The 20,356-nt window shown below is 40.7% G+C and overlaps 1 protein-coding gene across 4 annotated transcripts in view; it reads left to right on the plus strand.

Moving 5' to 3' along the window:
* PBX1 (PBX homeobox 1) overlaps nucleotides 1-20,356 on the plus strand; it is a 340,115-nt gene that overhangs the window by 291,650 nt on the left and 28,109 nt on the right. For 3 of the 4 annotated variants that reach the window (XM_023740021.1, XM_004385759.2, XM_023740022.1), the window contains 3 exons: nucleotides 4,824-4,983; nucleotides 12,023-12,135; nucleotides 13,494-13,583. In XM_023740021.1, coding sequence (XP_023595789.1) covers nucleotides 4,824-4,983; nucleotides 12,023-12,135; nucleotides 13,494-13,583 — 363 coding nt within the window. The remainder of the gene's footprint in view (nucleotides 1-4,823; nucleotides 4,984-12,022; nucleotides 12,136-13,493; nucleotides 13,584-20,356) is intronic. The other variant, XM_004385761.2, reaches the window with a different exon arrangement.

A 20,356-nucleotide genomic window follows, 5' to 3' on the forward strand; every position in this document is an offset into this window, starting at 1 on the left:
TTAACATGTCACTATGATTACATTGGGATGGTTGCTCAAAATGTCACTGAGTACCCCTTCCCCTAAAGAGCAGTAACAATAACAGCTTCCTGTTGACTTGGAAAAGTACACAATATAAGATTTTTATAGACCTGAAGCCTTCAACATTAATGTGAAGTAGAAGGTTAGACAATATTAATGTTTGTACATTCTGTCCACCAAACTTTTTATTCAGTCTGAACCTCTATACCATCATTGAATCTCTAGTCGAGACCAGTAGTGATAGTTTTGAAATCCAACAGAAAAAATTCTCCTGAGAAGTATGTCACATGCAAGAAAACCAAATATACTGGTATTCCCATTAAAAGTAAGGGGATTGGGATAAGAGGCTTGTTCTAGTGAGAAGCTTCACCTAACGTTTTCAAAAGAAATAGTTGCTGTTTTGTATCAATTGAGCATCTGTACTTCCTTGAATTGAATCTTGGCTCCTGTTTTTTCCCCACAGGTTGCTAATCTCATAAACTTTTGTTTAGCTAAGCAGAATTAGGTCTAGTCAGAACTTAGAACTCTGCAAAGGTATTTACAATGAAGGGATTGCCAGGGCCTCCCCAACAGATGTGGGTGATTTTGCAGCAGCCTTGGAAACATCCTTTCACGTAAGGCAGAGTGAATTGACTCCTTTTTAACTCACAGCTTCCTAAGGTGTTTCCACCTCGTTGAAGGTCATGTCCAGTATTGACAACCCTGGGAAGCAGAACTTTGGGGGTGGAACTCAAGTGGCCCAGTTTTGACTAAGACTCTAATAACCCTTCTAGTGCAAATGTAGACACCTTGTCCACACACATATACACACACAAAAGGAATTGTGGTTTTTTGGTATTTGCTGTAAGTTCAAGGAATATTTCCAGGTATATAAGTCAGACATCACTAACTCACAAATCAGTGAGTTTCAGCCATGGAATCTTCTGCCTCTAAAGTAGAATTAAATAACTATATTGCCTAATTTCCAAATCCCTACTGAAGTTAAAATAAACTGTAAAGAAACAAAATGTGTATTATATTTAGATAAAAGGTGGAATCCTGGCCTGGTCCCACAACCTTTCCTTCTTTCTTTATGGCAACTCAGTGCACAAATAGTCTGTCCATTAAAATGATTATTTACTTATTGTGTTACCTTTCCCTTTCTTCCATGCACCCCAAGGCCATGCCATTCTTCCCTCCCCCTCACGTCGCTCCCTCCCAACAACAACTAAGTTGTTCCACCTCTACCAAAAAGGTCCCAAAGGGAGACAGACTGGTATGACATATAGAGATTTGGCAAGGACCTTGCTTTTGCCAAGAGTCAACGGTGGGAATTTTAGGAAACTCACTCTTTTTGAGTCTTGGTTGCCCCAACTGTCAATCATGGTTTGTTTGACCACATGATATATTAAATTTCCCCTAGTTCCCAAATCGAGTGGATGCCTTTTGGGCTCTATTTTTCTTGTCTTTTTTTTGTTAATTATCACCCCTCCTTGAAATTCTCCTAGCTTGGCTTTCTTGACACTGTTCTTTCTGGATTTTCCTTCCTCCTCTTAGGTTACTCCTGCGCAGTCTTCTTCGAGGGTCTATTGTCTCTACCCGTTGCAATTCCGACTCATAGTGACCCTATAGGACAGAGAAGAACTGCCCCATAGGGTTTCCAAAGTTGTAATCTTTACCGAAGCAGACTGCCACATCTTTCTCCCACAGGTCAGCTGGTGGGTTTGAACTGCTGACCTTAACCACTGCTTAACCACTGCACCACCAGGGCTCCTTCTGTTGTCTCTAAACAAAACAAAACAAAGCAAAAAAAAACCCGTTGCTGTCAAATTAAATTGATTCCAACTCATTGCGACCCTATAGGACAGAGTAGAACTGCCCCATAGGGTTGGTTTCCAAGGCTGTAAATCTTTACAGAAGCTGTCACATCTTTCTCCTGCGGAGTGGCTGGTGGGTTCAGACTGCTGACCTTTTGGTTACTAGCTGAGTGCTTAACCACTGCGCTACCCTAAAAGTGTGGTTTTTCCTTAGCCCTCTTTTCTTCATGCCTTAGCCAATGGTTCTTAACCTTCTTTTTTTTTTTCTTTTTTTTGAGTCACGGATTCTTTTGAAATCTACTAAAAGCTAGTGATTCCTCTCTTGACTCATAACAAACATATGCTCATACACCAAAATCCGTCTGAAATCCATCTGTTGACCATCCTCTTCCAAGATCCCTGAAGAGCCCTTCCTCTATACCAGTGCTGCTTGAAGTATGGTCCGCAGATGACAGCATCAGCATCACATGGGAGCTGCTTAGAAATGCACATTGTTAGGCCTCACCCTAGTCCTGAGTCAGAATCTCCAGGGTGGGGCCCAGGAATCTTTTCTTTACAAGGTTTCCATGCACACGTAACTTTGACACCACTGTTCTACACACTTTATCTAAGTTATCTCTTCATGCTCACAGCTGCAAATATACCCTCTTGCATATCCCACATGGATTCCTGGTGGCGTAGTGGTTAAGAGATCAGCTGCGAACCAATTTTACCAGCCTCTCCTTGGAAACTCTATGGGGCAGTTCTACTTTATCCAGTAGGGTCGCTATGAGTCGAAATCGACTCGATGGCCATGGGTTTGGTCTTTGGTTTGTATTTCCACATGAGTCTCTCTCTCTGAGCACCAAAGTCATATGTCTTATTAGGTACTGGATTTTGCCATCATTCTGCCCACAGGCTCTTCCAACATAATATGTTCAAAATGTGAATCAAATTCTACCGACAACCTATTATTCCTCCTATATTACCTATCTCAGACTTTGTCATCTGTGTATGCCCAGTGCCTACCACATAGTAGACCATTAGTACATGACTGTTGAACAGTGAGAAAATTTGTGAAAACACTACTTCTGTACATTGTCCAATGTGTATGACATCACCTAATGAACAATGTAGGAAATGCCTAAACTGACCTCCGGTCTTCCCTACCAGTTCTCTTCTGACTTAGAAGGGAATCATTCTTACAACATTTCCCCTCTCCACTCCCTTTCTTCTCATTGTATTTCTACATGTAGCTGGTTTAATTAGAGCCCTGGTGGTGCAGTGGTTAAGTGATACAGCTGCCAACCAAAAGGTCGGCAGTTCAAATCCACCAGCTGCTCCTTGGAAACCCTATGGGGCAGTTCTGCTCTCTCCTATTGAGGGTTCTTTTCTCACTTGAGAGTTCCCCCAAACTACCTTCATCTTTTCTCTTTCTTCCAACTCACTCAGTTACCTCAGAAAAATCTCCCTGCATCTGTTTCTTCTCCCATCCCAGTTATAAGTCAAAAAGCAACCATAATTATGATTGGTTAGTATAAATAGTGGAAGTTGTATCAAGAGAAACGTGAGTTTTGAGGTAAAATTAGATATGCAGTGGTCCTTAAGTGTACCCAGAAGTTCCCTTTAGAGCTTCTTCCTCCTCCGCTTTAACTCTGTTTTATCCTGTGGGTACCAGCATTTATAATAAAGCAATTTCTTATTAAATTTTATTTTTTTCTCTCATTTACTAATATTGCAATGATATGGCTTTTTTTTTTTTTTTTTTAAATAGCAAAGGCATGGTATTTCTACTGTGTTATAAGCTGTATAGGTCACTGACGGCTAGCTTTCTAAGTTTTAACTTTGCTAATACATTTAAAAAATAAGCATAGTTTTGCCAGAGTTGTCTCTATATGCCATTTTTAGGGGATAAATATAAATTCTTCATAAGCTATGATATGTGTGTTAGCAACTTCCCCTTCCTTCACAAAATTCATAGTTTGTTTTGTAATTATATAAAACCCACAACATTTGAGTTTGGAATCACATCTGGAATACAGGGTTTAAAACTTTCCTCCCCAGAGCAGGAATTATGGAAGTGAATCTTGAATTTAACTGCGTCTCCACTAGTGTCTGGCAGAGGTCTTGGTATAAAGGGAACAGGGGCATAGAATCAAGCCAGGACAGCTGCTGCGAGCCACATGAAGGCAATAAATTAACAAATGAAAGTAAATTAGGTTGATTTTGTTTATTGGATTTAACATTTAAAGCCTGGAATTTAAAAGAATAATCAGTTGTGTGCTTCAATTTTCCTTATGTAGATAACACCAAGCTTTGTGCAACACGCTTAGTAGAATTTGGTGGATTGAAATGTATTAATCCTAAAGTCTGTAATGAAATACAGCTAAGAATCTAAGTCCATGTTAAAGGCATTCGACTTGTAAATTTGAAGTTCATCCATCATGTCATAGGTTGATATAGATTTATATGGATATTTAAATGTCTGTGTAGTATTTTGCTTGCCCAAAGTCAACTTTAGCATTGATAAGTAACAGGCATTTTTCCTAAAATGTCATGTTTATTTTAGTCATATGCATAGAAGGTAAGCAAATTTACAATGTATTCCCTAAATTAAAAGGGTCTTTGCTTAAATGAGGGAGAAAGATGTGGCAGTCTGCTCCTGTAAAGATTACAGCCTTGGAAACCCTATGGGGCAGTTCTACTCTGTTCTGTAGGGCTGCTATGAGTCAGAATCAGCTTGAAGGCAATGAGTTTGGGGTTCTTTTTTGTTTAGTTTAAATGAGCATCTCCTTTGTAGGAAAATTGTTATCAAATGATTTTGCTAAATTTTGGTTATATTGAGCAAGAGAATGTCATTTTATGCAGTTGCTGCTTTCGAAGCTCTTAATTCAAATCTTTCAGTTGATTTTGTGAAATCCTAAATAGGATGACTCATTAGCTGGCCTCCTTAACCCTTCCTTTTCTTCTGCAAAGTCTGTGAAGGATGACATAGTAACATTCTCATCTTCTCCTAAACTGCTCTAGGTATCAAACTGGTTTGGAAATAAGCGAATCCGGTACAAGAAGAACATAGGTAAATTTCAAGAGGAAGCCAATATTTATGCTGCCAAAACGGCTGTCACTGCTACCAATGTGTCAGCCCATGGAAGCCAAGCTAACTCACCCTCAACTCCCAACTCAGCTGGTTAGTTTTTTGTTTGATTTGGTGGGATTGTTCCTCATATTTGTACTTACTTTTCCTGCATTGGGATTTTAATTCTTTGGGTTTTTAATTGGTTGATTTATGTATTTGATTGTTGTCTTTTTTGTCGTTGGTGCCATTTTGGATTTTGCATTTTATTTCCAAAGAGCAATGTGTTCTTGTATTTATAAGATGGGATTGTCTGGAAGTTTGCACTGATGTATTCTGTCAATTTGAGACAGAAGCAAATTGGTTGGTATGGATGAGAGAACATCTAAATTCTCTTTTCAGAGGTACCAATAAATAAACGGGATACAGCGCTTAGAGATAGTCCCTTGGGGTTCTGTCATTAGGTCTGTTTCATATAAAGTTTACCTCCTTGTCTGTTTTGTGGTTTCTATCATATAATGTCTGGGTCACCTGCTAGTGTACATTCTATGTGGGGTTTTCACTCTACTACCAAATATCCTACTAGAGTGTTCTGATGTGTAGAGCTAGGCTACGAATACACACACAAACACACACACAATGTTTTTTATTGTTTTATTTTGTTGGGTTTTTTTACTTACTATTTTATTTTATTGCATTTTGTGTTGTGCATGTGTTTATAAACTGTAAAAAAAATCGTCAGTCATTGATTGAAATTATTCAGATTCCAGTTGTCATGTTATACTGTCAGTCGTACTACGTCCCAAGTTTTATTTTAGTGAATACGTATTATATCACTAATTTCATAGTTTAGCCTAACATAATATATTTTTGGATGTGCTTTGTGCCATCAATTCTGAATTTCCACTTGTGAAAAACATAAGTCAATAATCCAAGAAATATAAACTTAGTGTCTGTATGCTATAGGAGTCATGTTGGTATACCTTTCTTTTTTTATCGGTAAGGAAAAAACAAAAATATTTCCTTATTAAATAAGCTTGACCTCAGATTATGGTATTTTGTCCATAACGTACACGATGCGTTGGTTTTGGCTGTGGGCTGCACATCCAAGAAAATTGATGACTGCAACTTTAAAGGGTCACAAATTTAAGGATGTTAGATCATAATAGGATTAAGAATCTAATTTCTAACATTTCTGAGGGCATATGGTGTCTTTGTCTCCAAAGCTTGTTTGTCTGCTAAAATAAGTTTCTTTCTACCTTATGGTGGCTTTTTATTGGAGACATGCAGGGCTCCACCCACTAACGTCTTCTGTGAGTTTTTGGATGCGTTAATTTGTTATCATAAGGTCCTCCAAGTCAGTAGACTGTACCATCATAGCCTTCTTTTGTTTAAATGGAATCATGCGTGAAGAGTGGGCTGGGCGTTGTAAATATGGATATGGTAAGACAATGTAGGATTCGATCCAGTTATATTTTTCTCAGCATTGCAGGTTGGGTTACTATGAGGAGCGTGTTTGTTTCTTTCTTTCTTTTCCCATCATGGTTGATTGACAAAGGATCAAGGCCAACAGGTCCAATAACCAGAGAGTTTCCTTCTTCCTCATCTGGTCAATTATTAAGCATTTCAGATCCAGAAACACTAGTTGAATTGTACTGCTAGGCAGACATTTTCACCTGTCTCTTTGGAAGAAGTACAATTCTGTCAGCATTAGTCGAAACACACTCAACACTCCTGCAAAGGTTATCATAATGCAAAACAGATCTCAAAATGACTTTTTTCTGTCCCCGATATATCTGCATCACAGATGGTTTAGGATGATTTATGACTAGTCCTCACAGGGGCCCTGTGGCCTCCCTTCATCACTAAATCCGTAATTTTTATTCTTTCATAAAGCACGGAAAAAAGAGAAGTAAGCATTTTAACCCCCTGCTCCGTGTTTAAGAATTACGTTAACTCTTGAGGAATGTCATTCTATGATTACAGTTTTCTGAGGAATGTTTCTGGTGGCTTGAACTTCATGTGACTGTTCAGAGCACAAAGTAAATTGTCATGGAAAATTTGAGCTAAGCCTTCCAGTTGTGCTTAAGTTATTAGAAATAATGTGCAGAGGAACCCCTCTATAGTGCTTTTCCTAAAGGCGAGACAAAAGGTAATGATATTGTATGTATGCAGTAGATTAAAAAACGAAAAGCATCTTAACAGGAAAAGTTATAAATGGACCGTTCTGTATTTTCTTTTGCCCTTAACATAACCCAGAGCATTGCTCAGATAAAATGAGAACTTAAAAATGTTCCAACTTTTCACATAGGGTCTTTACTGTGCTGTGTATTAGCTCTTCATTAATTTCACAAGATAAATAATAATTGAAATAAATATCAAGTTTTAAATAAGAGGTTAATTGGCAAAAAAATGTATTTTGATTGAGTTTGATATCTAGAATTCTGGGACCTGGGAACTTTTGTATCCTCAGATTGAAGCAGAATTTTTTTTCCAGAAGCTTTACTAAACAGAAATACTCTTTTCTACTGCAAGGAAGATGCTTTGCAAGTACATTTTCTGCTTAGAGGATTCTGTGTGAAGAGCAGTACTTTAGTACCTTTACCTAGAACATTTTTAAATATTCTTCTTTGTTGATACATGCCTTGTCTCCCATTACCTTAAACGTAATTCAGAAAAGTCACTTGGGGCTAGGCCCTGTGACAGATTAGCAAGCATTTGGAGACACTTAGCCCGCTTCACTTTTTATACCAGCAGAATTGGGCACAATGTAGCAAGCAAAAAAATAGAAGGAAGGAGAGACAATTAAGTTTTGAAAGACAAAAGCAAAAATGTGGGTGAAGAACGTCAAAATGTTCAGCCATGAAAGTTTTCCCTCCAGCACTAGTCAGCAGAAAGTCTTTGTACATATTTTTATTTCACCCCAACAGGAAATTTGGTATTTTTCTGAGTTGGTGGAAGGTTACCATATTAAAACTCCTGGACCTTAACTTCTAAGAAAAGTTTGCGTATAGTACACACAAACCAATTGCCGTCAAGTCGATCCCAACTCACGGCGACCCCATGTATGTCAAAGTAGAACCATGCTCCATAGGGTTTTCAGTGGCTGATTTTTCAGAAGTAGTTTGCCAGGGCTTTCTTCTGAGGCACCTTTGGATGGACTCACACCTCTAGCCTTTTGATTAGCAACCAAGCACATTACTGTTTGCAGCACCCAGGGCCTCCATAGTATACACAGCTGGAGAGGAAGTAAGGCATCCAGAGAGGTTGACTGGCACTTCTAGTAAATCCTCAGGAAACCTTTTAATTCTGTTTTTTAAAACCAAGTGAAAGATTTTATTCCATTGATGTTTTCTCTCATGTTCTTTCTTCCTGTTTCTCCCCTTTATTCCTAAGTGCAAAATGGAAGCTTGGCCTCCTGAGATTAGATTTCTCCAACCTTGACATGCACACCTATCAAAGGGGTTTCATATTGAACCAGACAACCCTTCACTCTTTCACTCTGCCCTGAGTAGAAAGTAACAATGATTCTGGTAGCTTAACAGGGGAAGAATCATGGGAAACCAAACATGAGACATCATTAAGCTTGCATCTCGCTATAGGCTCTATCCTTGGAGCCTCCAAAAGATATGGGAGTCTGAGCTGATCAGGATGGTTAGTTTATCTACCCGGAGCCTCGATGTCTAAATTAGAAAAATGAGGCCAAAACTTGTCATGCCATTGCTTCATTAAAAGATTATGAGGAAACGTGAGTTAATACTTTTAAACACTTGAGTTCTTTGTGAGGAAGAAGTAAATCCATACTTGCTCTAGGTCAGTGGTTCTCACCGTGGGACGATTTGTCCCCAAGGGGACATTTGGCTATGTCTGGAGACACTTTTGGTTTTCACAATTTAGTGTGCTGGGGTTAGGGGTGTAGTGCTACTGGCATCTAGTGGATAAGGCCGGGGATGTGGCTAAACATCCTACAATGCATAAGACTTTCCCCCACCAAAGAATCATCTGACCCAAAATGTCAATAGTGCCAACATTGAAAAACCTGCTCTAGATTTAGGTTTTATCATTATTATTCTAGTTTTTGAATTATGTCCTAAACCAATACAAGTCTTCTGAAGACTCTTTAGAGTAATGTATTCTTTGGAAAAGTGTCTTATGAAAATGGGTGTTAACACATCTCACATCATCGTGTTTGCCTGAGCAAATTTGCTAGAATCCATAGGTGATCCATTATTGCTTTTCTGTCTAGTTGAGTGCAGATTTAGCTCTGTACATGCCCAAGATGTCTGGGTGGCACTTAAATGAGCCACTAGCCTCCCTTCCCAAGTCACATTTGGAACCTTTTAACTGACAAGTGCATCTGGAAATGTGCTTCTCTTAATGGCTTATTTACAACAACCTGCAGGTAAGGTGACTGAATGACTTTCTCGGCCAACCACGTCATTCTGTTTCAGCTCTCAGAGAATTCCACAGTACCTCCAACAGAGCGCATTCAGTATTTGACTATGAATTATGCACTTCCCTGGAGGTTATCCATTCTGAGTTAGGTTCTTTCCAACTTCCAGTACCCGATGAAGGACATGGCTATCTTCCCCTCGTTATTTAAATTTTTTGTGCAGACTTTTGTCTGCTTTATTGTGGTATTAGTGGCAACCTGATCTCTTGCTCAAAGCAATCACTGCCTCTATAGACACTTACCAGAAGTGAGAACCATGGGGGTGTTCTACATGGGTGTACAGAGACAATAAAACGCTGAAGCAGCACAGCCAAGAGCACAAGGGACTATTCCTGCAATTACTGCTGATACAAATGCATTTGTACAGGAAGTACATTTATATGCGCATATTTGTCTCTGTGTACATTAAGCAGCCAGACATATTTACAGTTTATCTATGCACATATATTTTTTTAAATCATCTCTGTCAATTGCAGTGTATATCTTGTAAATGGCACATTCTATGCCTCCATGGTTTCATTGATGCCATGCTACTTGGCATCAGGGTAGGCCTTTGGGGGTTTCTTCCATTTCACAGTTTGTGTGCTAATTTCCAATAAACTATCAGCCAAGCATGTAGCATGTGTGTTTATTACATAGTATTTGATTGGGCGACAAAATACCTGGGCTTCAAACTGAACATTTCCAGGAAAAAAAAAATTGCTGATGTGCCATATAAAGAATTATAATTCGGGTTCTTAGAGGTGACTGTTTCTTGGTTCTGATGACGTCTAAATATGACCATGCATTTTAGCACTTACTACGAACTGGCTTTTATTATTTAGGTTATAGCTCTGTGATTAAAAAAAAAAAAGATTTCCGTAACTAGTGCATAGAGGCCTGGGCGTTGTATATCTTAACATGAGAATGTGATCAGTGCCACACAGTTCTTCGTCCTTGTGTCGGGGAAAACAGTTTCAAATGTGTATGCCACATTCATGGAAGGAAGTTCAGGCCAAAGCTTTCCCCCTACTAAATGGGTGTAACCACACCTGGTCAGATTATTCGCCTATTTTGCCAAGACCCAACTTTTCTAATTCCTTTCAGATACACTAGACTGAGAAATGCATACCGGATGAGAAGGGATATGTTGTTGAGAAGTAGAAGATGTCATAGTTCTTGGGTTAATGCTTATGTCTCCCTACTTCCCCAAAAAAGCATTTCTTTTTTTTCCTGTGAGAGAGGAGCAAGAAAGGAGTTAGAGTGAAGGATAGGTCTATGTCGCAACATTGTTAATTAGTCCCTTGCATTTGGACGAACATCCCCAAATAATAAAGAGAAATGGAGATACTTCTTAACTTAGGATCGTCCCCAAGTTAGTATATCATCTGGTTCCTCTAAATGGCTATTGCCTTTGAAGTATGAGGAGCCTATGGATAGATAAGCACAGAGCGGAGTAGACTTAGAGTTTGCTGCCAGTTAAGTGATCCTTCTATGGGGAGAAAAAAAAAACTCTTCTGCTTAGCTGCAGCTCTTCATGTGGAGCAGGGCAGCTGTCCAGGAGAGCTCCAGTCTTCATCTTGGGAGAAAAGAAGGAATGTGTCAGAGCTGAGGCATGAATCACTGTTGGGCGATTCCACACAGATGATGGCTGTCAGAATATGAGGGCCAGAGAGCAATTTGAGCAATGTAGGGTTGGAAACAATAGAATGGAACTGACCTGGGTCCCTAAGGTCTCTCCTTTCCAGGCTAACGTCACGTTTTAACCAAACCTTGCACGTTGAGCTTCCTTTCCTAATGCGCTGAGCTGCACGATGACTTCAGAATAGTAATAATATCGAGCTTTTCCACCACCGTGTGTTTAGGTTGAAGGCAGGCTAGGTTTAACACAGTAGAACCAGGGGGTGATGCCAGGATAGACCTACCGGCTCTTTGTGGCTTCTTCTCTGTGAGGCAAAAGCAGATGATTAACTGCCCTCAGGAGGCCCACTGATTATTATTATCAGTATTTCATATTTCATGCATGCACGTGAATCCCTGGGCCATTATTCTCTTTCATCTTCCTCCGTGATGCAGGTAGCAAGGAAGGATAGACGATCTTATATATTCTTGCAGTTATCAAGGCTCTCCTAGGACCCCACCTTCTTGCTAGAAATCAGGAATATCAACGGACTCATATCACAGGGCCAGCCCTATGTGTGACAGCATCTTTATGCACTCCATGAGGAGCACCTGTGGCTCCTCACATGCGTATAGACGAGTTTGGCAGTAGCATATTTAGAATCCAGCTGGATGACTCATGAGCTCCACTGTGGTGGCAGGAGCCTCAGTGACCAGCCCATATTCCTCAGCTTCTGTTCCCCTGGCCAACACTAGAATTGCAAAGCCATTAAAGAGAGATCCTTGGTCTGGAGACTGTCTCCATTCCAAACAGACTAAGTTAAGAGAATAAATATTCCCTTTCTCAGCTTGAAGTTGCTAAGGGGAAGCAATCCTATTGGCAACACATAGTAAGGTGTGGCTTCACATAACATGAACAATATGCACCCCTTATTGCTTGCTCTGTTCTTCATGCTACTAACCAGACTCTGTTGATGTTGTTTTCATTTTCGTTTTTATTTGGGGGGTTGCTTTGCATGTCATCCCTCCTCTTGCCTGTTAGTTGCAGAGGTTGAGCCTTTTCCCTTCTGTGATTCAGGTGCCTCACTCTTTCCTTTCCAGGTTCTTCCAGTTCTTTTAACATGTCAAACTCTGGAGATTTGTTCATGAGCGTGCAGTCACTCAATGGGGATTCTTACCAAGGGGCCCAGGTTGGAGCCAACGTGCAATCACAGGTAGGGACCCAGCCAATGTGCCGCCAGGTGAACGCATTAGAGTCCAAGAGCCCTCAATCCTATTGGCGCTTCCCACTCCTGTCTAGAGAGAGAGAGAAGAAAACAAAAAAACAAAACAGTAACAAAACCTTTCCAACAACCAAAACCAAACCAAAACAAAGACAACCATTGTCATGGGGAATCTCGTCCACACTTTGTGAATGCATTTGGCTCTGGCTTGTCAGTCACACTAGGAAGGCAGGAGAGGAGCAGCAAGGACAGGTGAAGTGACCAAGGTGTATCAGGCAAGTGGAAACAGCATGTTCTTTGTTCACTGAAGGGAAAGGAAGGAACTTGGTCCATTGTCTCACTTTCCAGGTCTCCTGCTGGTTTGTTGGTTTCCTACACTCAGTATTTGCCAGATAAGGATACAATGAATGAGTAGGCAAATGGATTTTGCTTTTATTTTAAGCTTTAAAAACACCCAGCCAGGTTGACTAAACTCATCTCAGTCATCCTTGGAGTCAAGGGACTTGGGTTTCTGGTGATGAGTCTAAGTCCATGTTGAGAAGCAAAAACTCAAGTCATGTAGTAGGAAACCTCAGTATCTTCATTAAGCAGATCGCCTCCACTCCACCTCAGGAAGTCATCCTACTGTCTTCAGCGTGAAGCATGATGGGAGAGGGCAAAGCAGTATGCTCTGTCAGAATGATGAGGGAAGTTCTGAGCCTTGTCAACCCAGTTTCCCACCCTGCATGTGGAACAGGAGGCATTACCTGCCCAGAACAGACCAACTGGTCAATGATTCAGCCCCTTGCTTAGGAAACCTTGCCTGGAAATAAGTGTGTGGTGACATGGACAGATTTTGGTCAAGTGACTATACAACTGGCCCTCATTTAAATCCTTCAAAAAACAGGGTCTTCAGTCACATACCTCTCCCTCTGTGAGATGGCTGCCCCAGTCTCATCGAAACAGAACTTTGACTTTTATAGGATACCCAGCAAAGGAGAAGCCATATAGGATGATCCATAGGGAAGAAAAACAGGGAGAAGGGACAATTTCTTCACTCCCTCCCCTCGAACCCCCTCTACTCACCCCAGTCCCTGCCACCTCCAGCACCATTCTTGAATTAGTTTCATTGTGGGGAATCCCAGCTTTCTTTTTACCATTTTACCACCTTTCTCACTGAACTAAGAACTGATCATGGGTTTGGCATGTAGAGAGGGCCAGCCTCCTTCTAATCGACCTTCCCCAGGAAGAGCATCTCCAACATGATGATATTAATTTGACGTGCCCAGATGGTAGCCTGTATGATGATGATCTGCTCCCTTTCCCTGCATCTTCCTGACTAATTTCTTCTCTGTTGTTCATCTGTTTAGGTGGATACCCTTCGCCATGTTATCAGCCAGACAGGAGGATACAGTGACGGACTCGCAGCCAGTCAGATGTACAGTCCGCAGGGCATCAGTGTAAGAAAACAAGGCCCCCCCACCCCTTTGTTTTTATTCTATCACTACCAATTATTTTAAAGCCATAGGGCTTGGAATGCCACTTAGTAGGACTTGCCTTAGCTTTACGGTCACTTAGTTTCTTGTGTCTGTATCAGTCACGCCATCGGCAGCATTCTACCCACAAAAAACGTGGCGATTGGGCAGGCTTCATGCAGGCAGCTGACGTCTAGGGCTGTCAGACGCAATCAGCGTTTGCATGGCACCTGCGGCCACATGCACTCAGCTGAGAGGAGCTGCTAAACAGGTGACACCTAGTACAACAGTGGTAGGAACGTCATCACAAGCTGGGGCCCGGAAACCTGGGGAGGAAAACCAGTAGCCAAAATCCATTGCATCCAGGTCTGCGGTCTTTAAAAAAACAACTTTCTCCAATCTGTCTATGGACAACAACAACAAAAAATTAGCTCAGATGCTGAGTATGTTGAAGGGATGGGGAGGGGTGCAGACCATCTTCTACTTGTTCTTGGGTGCGCTGGCGGCTCCTGACTAGCATGAAAATTCATAGCGACAAGCTATGTTGCACAGAGTGAAATCGATCAGACAGACACAAGGAGAACCGAGTGTAGATTTGGGACAGCAATCCAACTTGATTTCTCAGATCAATTGTCTGCTATCTCAGCAGCGGTGACAGCAGGCGGGGACGAGAGGGCAGCATGGAAAAGGAGGCTGTTCTTTCGATCGGGGCTGATTTTCTGGGCCTTTAGAGGTCACCAGAGGCTCCAGCAGAACTATGGGCTCAAAACTATTGAAGAAAGCCATCGTTGGTTGGGGGTGATAGATTTTTCATTTGTGTCTGTCAGGATTAAAGTAAACTAGGGAGGGAAGGAAGCAAAGATAGGCATGATTTATTAATGTACCGTAATCCTACTCTAGACTAATTGAGGTATAATGTCTGCAATGAAAGAGTTGATGGCCCCTTCAACTTTGCAGTGGTCAAATCATACATGATAATGGCCACATAAGAAGGCATCAAGAGAAGATCAGCTATTTTGCCATGTGAGGAATGGTTGAAAGAATTAGGAATTCTTAGCCCATAGAAGAGAAGATCTGGTTGGTACATGATAGTTTTAGACATACTGGCTGTCATCTTTGAGAGGGATTAGATTCATCATGAATGTCCTAAAAGAAGTAGGATAGGATCACTGAAAGGAGACTTAGAAACAGATTTCACTTCAACATTAATGGGCCTTTCCCACATTATTGTTCAAGGAAGAGATGGGCTGCCTCTGGAAATCAAGAATTCCCCATCATTGGAAAAGTTCAAGCACGGTTTGGCTAGCTGGTTGGTAAGGATATTTAGAGGGGTCAAGCACAGGTTGTGATAGGTCTTGGTGACGTTTAAGGGCCCCTTGCTTTCAGGAATTCTTTATTTTATACCTCCTTCAGGTAGATTCCCCTCTGAGTTTGTATCGTATTCATCAAGACTTTCTCTGAGAGGGAAGCAGGGCTGTCAAAGTAAACCCTGTTAAACATACTCTAGGTAATCATGTTACTTTCTAGGAAGGATTTCCAGAGAAGAATTCTACTGTCTTATACTAATAATACTAATTATTATTACTGTCTTAATAATACCAATTATTATTACTGTATTAATATCCGATTCGCCAGAGCCTACATTTACAGAAATACAGGATACCATGGTGAGGAAGTACAGTCTCAAAAATGGTTTCCAAAAGAATGAAATTGCTCTGTGGTTGTGTGTATGCATTCAAGCACATACACATTTATGCATTTCCTGAATATTTTTTATATATAGGATAGATTTTTCCAGAGAAAACTTTGCTCTTTGCATAAGTGGAGGGGAAGAACATGAGACAAGTCCCTAGTGTGGAGACAGCAATATAGGCATTCTCAAAAAAGGAGACTAAAGAAAGTCCATGTGACTGGGCAGGAAATGGGCTCACAGTTCTGTTGTATGGCATCCTTCTTTCCTAATCGGGCAGCCCAGAAGAGAGCAGCACTCAGACTCTGTGGGGTCAGCACTGACCCTCCTTCTGACATCATCTGGTGGGCTGGGAGTCATTTCTGAAATCGAACAACCAAACATGTGCAGACAATTATGTCTGATTGCATACGCCCGCCACAAACACTGGGTTTGAGAATGCCACTTGAAAGAGTCTATCATTTTGCACTGATTATTTTTTTCTCTGTGAACTGTGGTTATTTCATTTCTGGGTCCTTAATATGCAGGGTAAATGAGTCAAAGGCTGATCATGATGTGAGATGTTTATTTGGTATCAATTTTAAACTGTGCCACCTGCAGGAGACTCACTTGTTATAGTGAGATGTATTTTTAGATGGTGGGATTGGACACTGGGACATGTGTATGTGCAGAGTAGGGTTGTAGCTGCCAGGAGAAGAACGAGAGAGAGAGAGAAAAGAGGAGGGGAGAAAAGAAGAGATGGGACAGGAATGAGAGATTTGAGCCAAGAAATAAAAATAAACAATTTGTAAACCCAAAGCAGCAATGGAATTCCCAACTGGCCTCTGGATTGTGTTTCATTCTGTGGAGGACATTTTCTGGGCAGCTTTTACCCTCTCCCCTGGCGGGGTTTTTACAGCACCCACCCATGTCTTATCCAACCCACATCTGTTTTAAATCCTCTAAAGTTCAGACTGAGGAGCCCTAGTGGCGTAATAGTTAAGCGTTCAGCTGCTAACCAAAAGGTTGTCAGTTCGACCCCACCCACCAACTCCTGGTGAGAAAGACCTGGCGATCTGCTCCTGTAAAGATTGCAGCCTAGAAAACCTTATGGGACAGTTCTGCTCTGTAAGATGGGGTAGCTATGAGTTGAAAATTGACTCAATGGCACCTAACAACAACAACGAAGTTCAGACCACTTGCCTGAAACTACGACCATGTAGCAATGGGTTGCAAGGTGTAGTGGTAAGAGTCCTGTACCTGGAGTTGGAAGACCGGCTCTGATAAGTTTCTATGTGGCCATAGGCAAGCATCTAAGCTCCCTTCTATAAAAAGGCTCCAGTAATTCATACCCTTAATACCTCAAGGGCTGCTTTAGGGAAAATGAGAAAATAAGTAGGAAGGACTTGACAAAGCATAAATTGTTCTGCATGAATACAGTATGAAATATTATAAGCAATAACTTTCTGATTTGACCTTTTCCCCCATTTGTGTGAGCAGTTTTCACAGTAGGTAGCTCCTAGTGAGGACAGGTTCGGACACAGTTGTCACTTTTTCTCTCTTCTGATGGAAAGGTATGCTTTTGAGATGGATATAGAGTTATGCAAGGCCTAAAGACCCCCTTCCTTAGCCACTGTGAGAGTTAAATTATACCTCTTTAAGTACTTTGTGTTCTCAAAACGGGCAATGCTTACTAGGTTTAGAGTGGCTTTAGGTAATGGAGAGAGATTATTTCACTTCTCTGTCAATCAGACGTACTTAAAGATCACTTAGCTATCACATCCATTCTTTCCATTCCCACTGCCACCATCCTAGTTCTAGAAATAACTCATTAGCTGCAATAACCTCCTAATCACTGTTACTCCTTTGACTTTCCTCTTTCACCTGCACACATCCCCTGGATTATGAAGACATTCCTTGCTCAGAAATCATCAGTGGCTCCCCATTGCCTACCTAAGCATACTCTCTACCTTCCTGTCCTCCCAGCCTCGTCCTCCATCACCAGAGTAAACTCCGGGCACCAGTCAGTGTGGTCAGTTCACCTTTACCTGGCCATGCACTTTCCCCTACATTTGCTCATCTCCATCTACATAAATGTTCTTTCATCTCTACACCACCCTCTTATCTCACCCCACTATCAAAATCATACTTATTTTTCCATGCCCAGCTCTCCTTGCTGTTTTTCTCCCTCTTAGCCCTTCTTCCCTGCTCATTTCTTCTTGATGTACAGAAAATATACCCCTTTTACTTGGTCTTTTTGTCTTTCATTCCCAAATATATGTATGACCCTAAAATGCATGTATTAGTTGCTCAAAGCATGTCTGTCGCATGAATAAATCAGGCAGGAGAAGACAAGATACCACTGAAGTAAAAACACGCTTTAATGACCTATAGCCATGTTTTATGTTTTCTATCAGCCTTAAAGTATCTGGTCATAGTTTTTATTATAAATATTTCACTAATCCACAAACAGACTGTCTTTTTAATCCACAAGGGTTAAAAAGGGCTGCCTTTTGGAATGAGCTTTTTAAACATTTTGACCAGTGCAGGTTGTCTGAGAATATGATTAGAATCAGCATTAAATATATAAAGTCAAGTGGTGATGTTAATGCTAAAAGAGAATTATCTGTTTGCTTCCTTTAACTGCTTTTACCCTAAGCCATTCATCTAGCTGTATAACATTGTTTCTAACGGGATTTTCTTTGGCCTCCCTAGCAAATGTAGGCCTAGAACCTGCACGGGCAACCTGGTGGAAGGTGGAAGCAACCTGAAATCAGGAAATTTAGATTCTTCTCATGGCTTTTCTTTTGATGAGTCATTTTCACCTCATTGTGTTGTTGCTTCATCTGAAAAATTTGCCAAGTAACCCAGATAAGCAAGCTCTAAGGTGCCTTTTATAAAGCTCAATAGTTCTAGAATCCTACGAGTAGGATCTTTGATGCTTACTGTTGGCTCAAGGGCCCTCAGACTCAAGTATAGCATTCTCTCCTCAAAAAGTTCTTTCATTATCGTTAGTCTCTCCCATACTTCCTACCCACCCCACTGCCCACCCCTCAGATCATATCTTCAGACCCTAAATGGGACGGAGGCAGAGCTCGTATTATGTGAACTTTTTTCCCTTTGAATTCTCAGAGATTTGTGGTAAGAGAAAGCATTATTCTTTAGAGTGAAACAATTCTTTTTTTTTTTTTTATGTAAGTTAAAAGAGTGGGTTCATTCCAGCCAGTCTTACGTGTAAATATTTTTCTTGATCAAGAGTCTCAGTGAAAACGGAAATAAAGTGTTAGTGTTCTGTCTATAAGGGGAACACGCTATTAACATCAATTTCTGATAGAAAAGCCTCATTCGTTTGGCTTTGTGACAATTTGAGTAACAGAAAAATAGAGATGGAGCTTTTCTCTATGAAAACTATAATATAGGTGTTTTTGTTTTTTCTTTTCTCTCACATTAGGAAAGGAAAAAAAGGACATTCCCTAGGAAAATAAATAAAATATAAGTCATTAGAACAAAAATCACCTCCTGTTTAAGTGAACGTATTATAGGCATTTGAGTATCACAAGGGTTACTTGGTACACTTGGCAACATGCCCTAATTTTAATTTTTTTTTAACTACTGAGGGATTTCCCTCCACTTGAAGTAGATATTAATAAGATATTGCCACTTACTATAGAATTGTAGCACTCTGGGAAGTGAGGGTGATAATTAAAATTCATATGCAAATCTTTAAAAATTCACCTCAATTATACAAAGTTTTAATTTTCTATCCTACCAAGCTGAATTTGAATTTTAAAGGGATTAAAATATATCAGCTACCTATGAGGACCCTCTGGTGCTGCCGCCAATGATCAGTGAAATAGCCACAGGCCAGAGGGGTAAATGGAATGGGGAGAAAAGGTGGGTCTGGGCATGCTGAGCTGACCCTGAAGGTGCTGAAGGCAGAAGGAACACAGTAGACAGGCTCCCGCCCTCAAGAAGCTTACAGCCTGACTTTCCTTCCTGGCACAACCAAAGGGAAACAAAGTAAGTCCCCTTTCTTCTTACATGGCAAGGCCTTTAAACCTTAAAACCATACCAACTGAGCATTTGCGACCAGAAAAGAATTTCATTTCAGCCCAAAAATAGTTGGAGAAGCACAAAATCATTGTATTACAAAAATACTGTAACTTCATATGTAATCCATCCTTTTTTCCCCAGCTGCCAGGTGAAAGCCCTTTAAAGGGAACAGAAGACAAAGGAGGCTGCACCATTTATTGGCTTATTCACACAATCATTCATTCATTCATGTATTCACTCATCCATCTATTCATTCAATGAACATGTGATCAATAGCATTTTTGACCTTGGGGAAAGAGGCTACATTATATTACATCCAGGTCAAGGTAGAGAAACCATGGATCTGAGAGGATGGAAAACCCTGAGGCCCATTGGGAAGTATTTTACTTTTGGTCTGATTTAACACTTTGTCTGGGATGAAGTTTCCTGCTCTTAGAAAACAAGGACAGGGGAGCCAACCAATTTGGTAGTCTAGGAGGAAATTTGAAATTCTATAATAGAAGAGAGGAATACGAGAACAATCAGCAATCATTTGAGAAATCTACTCTGCCAAGCCAAACAGACATACCACGCGTGGATTTCTGATACGAGGCATCCTTGTGTGGAGACTCTGTTTCTCTTTGTAGAATTAATTCATCATGACCGGTTTTGTTGACCTCAAACCTAATGATATGATCACTTCAAACATTGTCACTTATAGTAGTGTGTGTGTGTGTGCGTGCACGCGTGTATGTGTGTACATTCCATTTCTGCCACCTTCTGGCTCTGGCTGTGGACTAGTCAATATCCTGAGCTCTATTAAAGGACAGTTGAGCTGGATGATCCCTAAGGCCTCTTCTAGGTCTGGAAGGCCTCTTTCAATCCCATATTATGGAATTCTACTTATAAACAATAATTATTTTTCCATTTCCAAGAAAATGCAGGAGGAAGGAATATACCTCAAAGCCATAAATAAAAGGTAGAGTCATGTTTGGGAGATGACACTGTGTGCCATGGTCTTTTCAGTGAAATTGGTGTTTAATAGCACCCCTGCCCA

Source organism: Trichechus manatus, unplaced genomic scaffold, assembly GCF_000243295.1.
Source record: "Trichechus manatus latirostris isolate Lorelei unplaced genomic scaffold, TriManLat1.0 scaffold00145, whole genome shotgun sequence".
Classification (NCBI taxonomy): Eukaryota; Metazoa; Chordata; class Mammalia; order Sirenia; family Trichechidae; genus Trichechus; species Trichechus manatus.